Genomic DNA, 9,305 nt, shown 5'->3' on the forward strand with positions numbered 1-9,305 from the left:
AAGAACACAGACCTCCCATACCAGATTCTCTGTGTTGGAAAAGATTGCATAATCCCCAGAGACATGCGAACCAGGGAAAAGGTTCAGAGCACATCTGTGATTGGAACAAACCCAAAGAAGTTCAGTCTGGGTCTGAACTGTGCCAGTTTTGTCTAAATTCAGGTCTCCAAAACACAGACTGGAATTTGGAAGATGGCTGCTACGTGAATCCACACAATTTGTCCTGTCAGGCCAGGATTCTTACTGGCAATGGCTGGCACCGGCCCACTGCTAAGAAGGCCCAAGAAACCCTGCTGCACACTAATTAGGTGTAACCTGCTCTGAGAGCAGGTTTCTTCCTGATCCTGACAAACATTGTGAGTTTAAACCACGGTACATCAAAATTTATTACCCTGCATGTTTTGTTATTATTTTATTAAGTGGGAAGTTCTTTACATAACTTTCTTCCTCCACGGAGATGTAAAACACTGTTTTGATCCTGCCTAAGTTTCTGTAAGGAAAACACTCAGGCAATGACATCTGCAGGCCTGCTATAAGGACAGCCTTACATCTGATAGCTGGCCTTTTGGATACCTTTTTGTGTGCTGCGGCCTCAACTGGAACACCTGTATTTACAAAGATTAGGAACCCAGAAACCTTTCCGTTCTCATCTCCACTTTGGCTGCTGCTTCTGAAATGCTTTAAGACTCCCAGTCTCCAGAGAAAATATCCACATGTTCCTTTCTCAGTTTGTTCACAGTGCGACCAAATATTCACAGTGGGGCCTATTCTCTGGGAGCTAATACTCAGTGGGTTTGATCATGTGGAGAACATCTGTGAAAGGACTTCATATCTCTTTGTAGTTCTTATCCACTGTGGAGAAGCGTATGAGGTGAATTTCAGGGGGCTTTGGCTTCCTGTCATCCCATAAATACTCTGGAGAGAGTACTTTGGAGGGTTTGTGGGAGAGAAAGTGTCTGTTGAGGTGGCTTTCTTCCTTCCAGGCCGCCATGATTCCGTTGGCTTTGTCTGTCAGGATCGTCATGTGGCAAGTCTTGGTGAACTCATAGACCTTCCTGACCAGCCCTCCAAACACAGCTCCTCCGTAGTAGAAGTCCCCTTCTCCATCAGGGATGTAGGCTGCTGAAGAGCTCCTCCTCTCGTATGGGAACTTACTTCGAGGGACGTTGAAATAGCCAGGGTGTATGGCTGCTACCATGTCACCCAGGGTCTCAGGCCCCCAGGCGTTGCAGAACACCATGTCAATGTGGAGGCAGAAGAGGTAGTCCACCTCCTGGTGGCTCGTCTCTGCTATGTGCTTGTTTATGGCCTCCATCCTGCGCATGGAGAGCTCCTGCCAGCTGGGGTACTTCTTGACAGGGACAATGACAAATCTTCGGCCAGGTTGTAGCTGGACATTGGGGATTGTCTCAGGGTTGTCAGTGAAGATGTAATAGTTCACCTGGTAGCCTTTCATGAAATGTTTCTCTGCTGACTCCAAGAAGCGGCCCACAAATCTTGTGTATCTGTACAGACACATAGGAAGAGCACAGCAGAGACATGGGGCTGCGTGGTGGGTTATGAGGGGTACTTTAATGAGTGAAGACAGATGAAGAGTGTTAACTAGCTATTACTGCAAGGATCCGTATGCTACACATGCAGTAAAATACAGTGGATGACAAGGAACAAGTGGATTATCCCCGCTTTGACCAACCACCCACCCATCAATATATCTCTAATTCCCAAGGCACCTGCCAGTTCTTTAAAAATCTTGACCACACTTCAGGTATTTTGGGTGCTGAATCGTCTTATAGGCTTGTATGATTGTGGCCACAACACACAGGCATTAAAATTTACTACAGATTTGAACAGACTTCAGCTCTGCTGAGGACAAGAAAAGCCAAAACAAGCTTTCCACAGAGGAAGAACAACCCCAGAGCCGTATCCCCTGAATGGTTCGCTTACTTCCCAACAGCAAAGGCTGCTACGCCTATGGTGAGATTCAGTGGCAGGTAGGCACTGTCCAGGATCTCAGGACTGAAGGTACCGTCCCAAATGATGGGGGCCAGCCATGGTGTGACTGTTAGCACATCCTGACGCCTGAAAGAAAAGAAAGGGAATATTATTGACATGTAGCCATTCCCTTTGGTTTCAAGCCCAGTCAATGGGAAAGAAGCACCGAACAGTGTATTAGCATTAACTTCATATGGATGGTATTATGTTCAGGTCTTTTCCTGCACTCTCATTTAATTTCATAGAGCATAGACATTTCAGTTCCTGGGATGAAATTCAGCACTGTTTACAGAATTGGCAAAAGAAAAAAAAAAAAAGTGATTGTACACTAAAATCTCATTTAAGCTTATAGGACTTCTCTGCTGAAGAGAGTTTAATGATCACTGAACACACAAAATGGGAAGCTACACGTTTGCTATCACTGATGCAGACAGCTACTTATGAATTAATACGGAAGTAATAATATAAAAATTACTATAGAAGTATACCCCATTGTCATTGTATTATTAAAACACAGCTTGTGGCATGACAGTCTATTTTTCCAGTATTTATATATAGCTTTAATGCATTCAGATATAATTTAAAATTCTGTGTGTGAGCCATCATTCAAATGTGTAACACTTATAGAAAATCCTTAATATTCTTTGTGTGTGGGTGGTGGAAATATTGAATATACATGCAGCAGAGTCTGACTATGCCCAATTACAGTTATGCAATGCTATTTTGGCTTTCTTTCTTGCTTCCAGAGTTTCCTACCTTTTCAATTTTTTAAACAGGATGTCATTTACAGTGTCCATTTTACCTTAGCCTATTCACATATACCCTAGACCATGATCTGTATCACCCTACTAATGAAATTTGTCATGGCCATGTGGTAGAGGACCACACTCAGAGGCCAAAGCAGCCTCCCCCCCAAGATGCTCCCAGTAACAGCGCAGGGACATGTGCAGAGCAGTTTGATGCCTGAGGTAGCAGTACGCCTTCGACCCACATCTAATACTTTAATTCCGAGAGAATATGAGAATAACAAGTTCACTCCCTCCTATAGTAATGCATACGATTAGAAGATGAGATCACATGAGAAGAATTTGGTTTGCATAAAATGTATTAACTCAGCTGTTCTCCTTTTGGGTTAATTGTTGGGGGGGTGAGGACACGGCACAGAGAGAGAAAAGAGAGGGGGAAGAAGGAAATCTATGTTGTTTTTTTCTCTAAATAGGGCTCTTTTTTCATCGGATCTTACAGAGCTGCCCTGGGTTTCCCAATGACTCATTTCCATGGTATGCACCCACTCAGTGCACACGAGTCAACTCCCTTCAGAAAACACAGCACTAACAGCTACATGATACTCTCCTCATTTGCTTCAGTCCCTACACGAGCTGATTTTGCACATTAATTTATTCCAGCATGGGGGAGAGAAATATTTGGGCCTCGCACATCCCATCAAAACAACAAGGTAAAGACCTTGCTACAGGGAGCGTTTATTAATGTGTGTCAGCATGGTGGCTGCTGAAGGGGAGCTGCTAGAGGTAAGAGCCGGGTCATATGAGCTGGCCCAAAGGAGGCTGCTAACAAACATGAGCTGACAAGGAACATTTGCCTAAGTCACATCTTGGCTGCTGCTGCCTGAAGCCTTCCATGTCTGTTTAAAATCACTGGTTTGACTGCCTCTCAGACGGACTGGCCTGTATGAGTGCCTGTAATTTGTTCCAGGGTAAGATCCAGCAGGTTAGCCGAAACCATTGCTGAAGGTCATACAAGGCACTTGCTTGACTTTGCCCTGAAATGGATTCAAAGCTCACCCATAGCTGGTTAAAGCTATAGAACAGTTCCAAAAGTTATTTCTTACTGTCTTCCAGCTACTACATCTCCAATCTCAGAAAGAGTCCTTGGCAGCAGCTGTGTAGGCAGGCTGAATGTGTGCTAATGTGTTAACTGGGAATTTATGGTAGGTATGGCAGCAAGTATATGGTGACTGTGCTCTATCTTAGAGCAACATGGACAGCTGTAAACATACACATGCAGTTAGGCTTCTCATGGAACAAGGTACTGTTCAGTGTGTATCAGAACTCTGAAATTTTGAGTGCTACAGAGCACCCAAAGCAAAGTCAGCAGCTCTCTAACTTGCAGGAGTAAGAAACAAACAGCAAAGTTCAAACAAAGAAACTTACTTTGGGGCCAGTACTCTTGGCTGCTGATAAAGTAATCTGCAAAAAGGAAGAAATATCCACTGAATTATACATGAATATGCCTGGGAGAAAGGAACAGCAGTTTAAAGGTCAGGGAATCAAAAGCCATCACTTACTGGGGGAAAAGCTGGATTGGCTTCTCTTCTGTGTATTGGAGTTTCATGGAGCTGCATGATGGGGTGGGAAAAGAAAGAAATTGTAATTTTTTTTTTTTTTTTTTTCTTTAAACAGGAATCAGGTTTAGCTTCAGGATCTGCTGGTGAACTGACATCTGACCAAGTTTTCACTCCAGCTGCTGTGCGCTGCTCTGCCTGGTGCAGAGTTAGGCATTGCCTGCACACACTTTAAAGGGCTGCCAGACAAGTAACAGCTTTGATGCAGAACCAAAGAGTGATAGGGAGATGCTGGCAGCTCTCCAAGTCTGTGAGTAAATCAGAGTTTAGGGGTCAAAAGCCACATGCTTGCTGGGGACTTCCAGTGACAGTCATGTATGCATTTCATTCCTCACACCTTTTCCTGTTCACCTGGATGGCTGAACTATCTGAAATACATCACACTTTGAACAGAATTCAGAGAAATAACCATCTTACAAGACTCCGCATTTTTAATGGCTTGGAATAATTTAAATGCCTCTATAAAAGATCATATTTTCTATTTGCATATCTCTGTTGTGTTTACAAGGTCAATAGGTCCTTATAAAGGATAGGTAAACCTGCTGAATGCCGTGTTACGGCTATGGTCCAATATGGCAGTGAAGGCACTTAGCCTAGATATCTTGCTCCTTCACAGTCCAAATTCCTTTTATGCAGTTTTGAGATAGCTGTTAGGATCCACGCTAGGTCAGTTAACTTTAAATCAGTTTGCATCATGCAGTGAAACTGACTCCTTAGAGTTTTCTGGATAAGCAACCACCCTTTCATTTTCTTCTCCACATATTCTCAACTGCTGCCACAACACAAATAAATTCTTAAACTTAATAGAAAGCACAGATCATACACTAAAGAACATGGTTAGGAGACTAATGGGTTACTCCTAACTCTGCCAGAACTCCTTATGGCCTTATGGCATCTTTCGCTTCATCTCTTACTTAAGTTTCTTGATCCAGCAAGCTGAGAGACTTAATCCACATCTCAAAGCACACTGAGATCCTGCGTGTACACGTGTATGTGTGTGATTACACCCTGATAACAAAGCCAACATTAACCTGTTAGTCACAGTCTGTGACACACAACAAACAAGACCTCATGCAAGCTGTACAAATAGAGCTGTACTGAAGGGGAAGCAGACTAAAGCAAAAAAAAAAAGTTGAATTGTCACCATTTTATTTGAAGAAAGTGACTAATTAGAGATTCATCTTTGCATAAAATAAAGAATAAGTGACTGCTTGGTAATAACTGTCAGAGAAGTACGGCTCTTGTAACAATAATCTATATTACTCGTTACATACAAAATGGGAGACTTACAAGATTTCAGGGCAAGGAAGGTAGTAGGGGAGGTAGTGCACTTTCCCATTCCCAACTGTAATCCTGTAAGTGATAGCAAAAAAAAAAAACATTTTAAGACAGGCAGCACTGAAATATATCTTTCTGGTATTCTCCAAAATACTTTCAGAATCTGGCATAGATTTTGAGAAGTAACTCTAGTTAACTGCTTGCCTTCTTTAAAGAAAAAGGTTAAAAGGAATCCAGAAGCATCCAGCTTGAAATGTCAGGACTAAATATTACTATTTACATCAAGTGGTCTACAAAATGTAAAACTATATGTTTTCAAAAATTGTATGCAAATGGAGATTCACAAGGCAAATTTCAAAATGCATAAGCGTGCAATATACACTGACACAACATATAGACACTTTCTGAAACTGTTAATTGCTGTCTTAATTTACATACCAGATGAATAGGTTACATAGGCTTTTTTCTACTTTCAGTTTTGATCACAACCTTTATGGCTTCTTATATATGATCACTTAGCTAATAATGAAATACAACTGCCCACAATGTGAAATAACAACAAATTGCAACATCAGAAACACAGTATCATTAAGAATAATTTAATTTGATTTTTTTTCAAGAGAACTTACAAAGCATACTCAGGAGTCAATATTCTCCATGTTGCAAATCCTCAATGTTTGAAAGGTACAAGCTATCCCTAGTTACCTTGGATTGAGTTTAGACCTTTTGAAGAGACAGATCTTAAGGTCTGAAGTGAAAAGTAACTGAAATATTCTGTACTTGAACAGTTGTTAGTCAGACATGGTGTTAGCTGCCTCATTTGGGCAAAATTAGTATTTTCCTCTCTCCCTTCAGAGGCTTACCCCCCTACTACTGTTGCTTTATCTGTTATACTAATGATTGCTCTTTCTTACAAGCTGTAACAGGCACTTCCCTCAAAATGCACAGCCTGTATTTGTTATTCTGCTGTTACGCTTTTTACTATGGTATAGGTATAGCCAGGAAGCTCATGATTTAAACATGTTAAAGCTTATTAGCAAATGCTTACCAAATGAGTGTGATAACAACAGATAGACAGACAAGAGATCCCACTACTTTCCTGGAAACCATCTCTTCTAGAGTAGAAGGAAAGGCAACTTCTTACTTCCAGCAGCTTTCTACCTGCAAAGAACAAAACAACAAGGGAAAATCAGCTACAAATACCCCAAAATGAGAGAAATGTTGATTTTTGTTGTTGTTGTTGGAGCATAAGGTTCTTCAAACAGCTTCAAATTAATTCAATCTTTCTGAAATCAGATAGCTGAAACGAGCTAGACAGCCAGAGCCATGCTGCTTAGTCACTGAGGTGGATGATGTAAAATGCTTGGGAAGTCTCTAATTTCAGTGAGAAATGATCACAGTTATAACTGGAGTGGGAACCTTTCTGATCTGATTCTGTTTTCTGTATGGATGTTACAAATACACGATCTCTATGTATTCATACACCTTTGCAATTTAAATTCACCTGACTGAATCATATCAGGTGATATGCAGATAATACAGCTGTCGTTTTAGTTGATAAACTCCATCTTTCACCACCAGAGACAGGTTCTACGGAAGCTGTGTGTAGGAGGAAGGTAAACTGAGGTCTGGTAACCAGCAAAAAAACTTTAGGTGACAATAACACATATTAGGTAATGATATTTACTTACTAAAAAAATAAATTAATTACTCATCTGTTTTCAGCAGCCATAAAAATCAACTTCCCCCAGCTCAGCTGTCTAACCTTAAAAGCTCAGTTTAATCCCTTTCCTGCTGACAAGTCTGCAGAGCAGAGTTCAAACAGCTGTTTTTCAATTTGACATTAAGAGCTGGCAGGACACAGGATGGATATGCAATCTATGCCAGCACTTTACTGCACTTCGCATCAGGCTTCTTAACATCTTCCTATTCAGGATCTCCCTTGCTGCATTTTGGGTCTTTTTTTTCTTTTTTTAATGACAATGATCATGCACCTGGGGACTTCTTTTACTTAGCTGAAGACTGATGTTTCTTTCCCTCTTTTCTCCCTTGAATCAGTATGTTCTCATAAAACGTGAGAGGATTCCTGCAGAGGCCTCACCAGTACTGAGTAGAGCAGGAGTACCTCCCTTAACTGAAATACTGTGACAGTTCATCCATCCCTCTACACTTGCCTCCTTTGCCAGAGCACAGCACTGGTGGTGATGTTCAGCCCGTATCCAAATGCAGTCCACACATCTTTTCTGTGGAACCTCTCCTAGCCAGGTTTATGACGTATAAAGCCTTGTAATAGCCTGAAAATGGAGCATAATTCCATGTAGTCCATTTGTTTTTCTAAAGCATCAAGCCATGAATTAATTCTTCTTTCCATGGTGCTTGCAGCCCCTCCCAGCTGGATACCACTTAACAAATTCCATAAACATCTTCTCAAGTTTTCTTCCAAAGCATAAATGAAAATATAAACCAGAAACACTTTGCAGATAGGCGCAGGAAATGAGAATACCCAAGAGGCTGACCATCCTCCCGCACTCATTGTGTACAGGCTGAGAGCAGAGAACTGGGGTAATGGCGAAGGACAGACAGAAGAAAGGAAAACAAAAATTATCCTCAAACTGATTAACACAGAATAATAATTAAAAAAAAAAAAAGTGCATTCTGATTATTGTCATGTGATTTCAGCTATTTTTAAAAGGCTTTGTGTATGTCCATATGCCTTTGCAGAGTAGACATCTAATTGCTGAGGAAATGCAGTACATATACTTTGAAATATTGCATCATTAAGAGTGTAGCTGATGCATTCTCCTTTTGCTTCATTTTCTCTGCTGCAAATCTTCAGGAACACCGGAGCCAGATGTGTTCAGAAGATTTCCTTGCATCTAAAACCATCTGTGACATATTATCCTAAACTGATCTACATTTCTAGGATTCATAATGAACAGAAACAAAAATGAAATACACAGGGTTGCAGTTAATAACAGGATTTCCTAACAGAAAAATTGCTAAATGTTTTTTAAATAGTTACTCAGGTTTCTCAAAGTTGTTCAAAGAGTTTTTAGAAGAAATACAGTTGAAAGTTACCATATTATGCATAAATGAACTTGCTTGACCTCCCAGAACAAAGCAGTACATTATTTTCAAGCCCTGCTACAGAAAGCACTGAAGATTGCAGATAAATACCTTATTTGTAGACCGTTCCATGGAAAATTTTCCTTGCAGATCAACTCAAGTTTCTAAACCTGTACTTCAGATTTCTAGAAATGAAGTAAGGAGCTCTGAGGACAGAATGTGAAAAACTGTGTCATTCAGAACGTGGAGAAAAGACATCCGCAGAAAGGCCATCTCCTGTGCTGAAGAAAGTTTCCTTGCTGGATTCCATCTGTACACAGGCTGCCTTCAACAATTATAACCTTAGGCTGTGCCATGACAGACCCAATCAACCTTGCCTGAGCCTTGAACGTGAACGTCAGTCCAAATGCACTGCTGGGCTTCTAGCTGTTCAGGTTCTCACATTTCAGCTAGCACCACAATGAGTTAACCTCACTCCGACTGAGATCCAACTGTACAGAGTCTAGGTTTCATTTACAGCACATTCGTCAGTTTTTATTTCAGGAGGGAAAAAAAAAATAAAAAGATCCTTTCACCACTGCAGTTGCTCAGCACAACAGAAATAACA

At 41.1% G+C, this 9,305-nt stretch overlaps 1 protein-coding gene across 2 annotated transcripts; it reads right to left on the reverse strand.

Annotated features, from left to right (window-relative positions):
- Positions 1–399: 399 nt before the first annotated feature.
- Positions 400–9,203, reverse strand: LOC311421767 (globoside alpha-1,3-N-acetylgalactosaminyltransferase 1). 2 transcript variants are annotated; one of them, XM_084494079.1, is made up of 8 exons: positions 8,810–9,203; positions 7,803–7,926; positions 6,681–6,789; positions 5,645–5,707; positions 4,298–4,348; positions 4,164–4,199; positions 1,945–2,079; positions 400–1,505 (listed from the first exon to the last, which is right to left on the reverse strand). In XM_084494079.1, exons 3-8 carry the CDS (start codon positions 6,740–6,742, stop codon positions 827–829), a joined length of 1,026 nt encoding a protein of 341 aa, XP_084350205.1. In that variant the 5' UTR covers positions 6,743–6,789; positions 7,803–7,926; positions 8,810–9,203; the 3' UTR covers positions 400–826. The 2 variants fall into 2 exon arrangements, with proteins under 2 accessions (XP_084350205.1, XP_084350204.1); XM_084494078.1 differs by lacking the exon at positions 7,803–7,926 and having other exon boundaries at positions 6,681–6,793; positions 8,810–9,202.
- Between the last annotated feature and the right edge of the window lie 102 nt (positions 9,204–9,305).

The sequence above is a fragment of the Aythya ferina genome, assembly GCF_964211825.1.
Source record: "Aythya ferina genome assembly, chromosome: 20".
Taxonomy (NCBI): Eukaryota; Metazoa; Chordata; class Aves; order Anseriformes; family Anatidae; genus Aythya; species Aythya ferina.

Coding starts and splice junctions, on each gene's coding strand:
- LOC311421767 (XM_084494079.1), bottom strand. CDS start 6,742: ATGGTTTCCAGGAAAGTAGTGGGATCTCTTGTCTGTCTATCTGTTGTT. Junction 4,200..4,297: donor CCAATCCAGCTTTTCCCCCA/GTAAGTGATGGC, acceptor TCCTTTTTGCAG/ATTACTTTATCAGCAGCCAA. Junction 2,080..4,163: donor CCAAGAGTACTGGCCCCAAA/GTAAGTTTCTTT, acceptor CTTTTCTTTCAG/GCGTCAGGATGTGCTAACAG.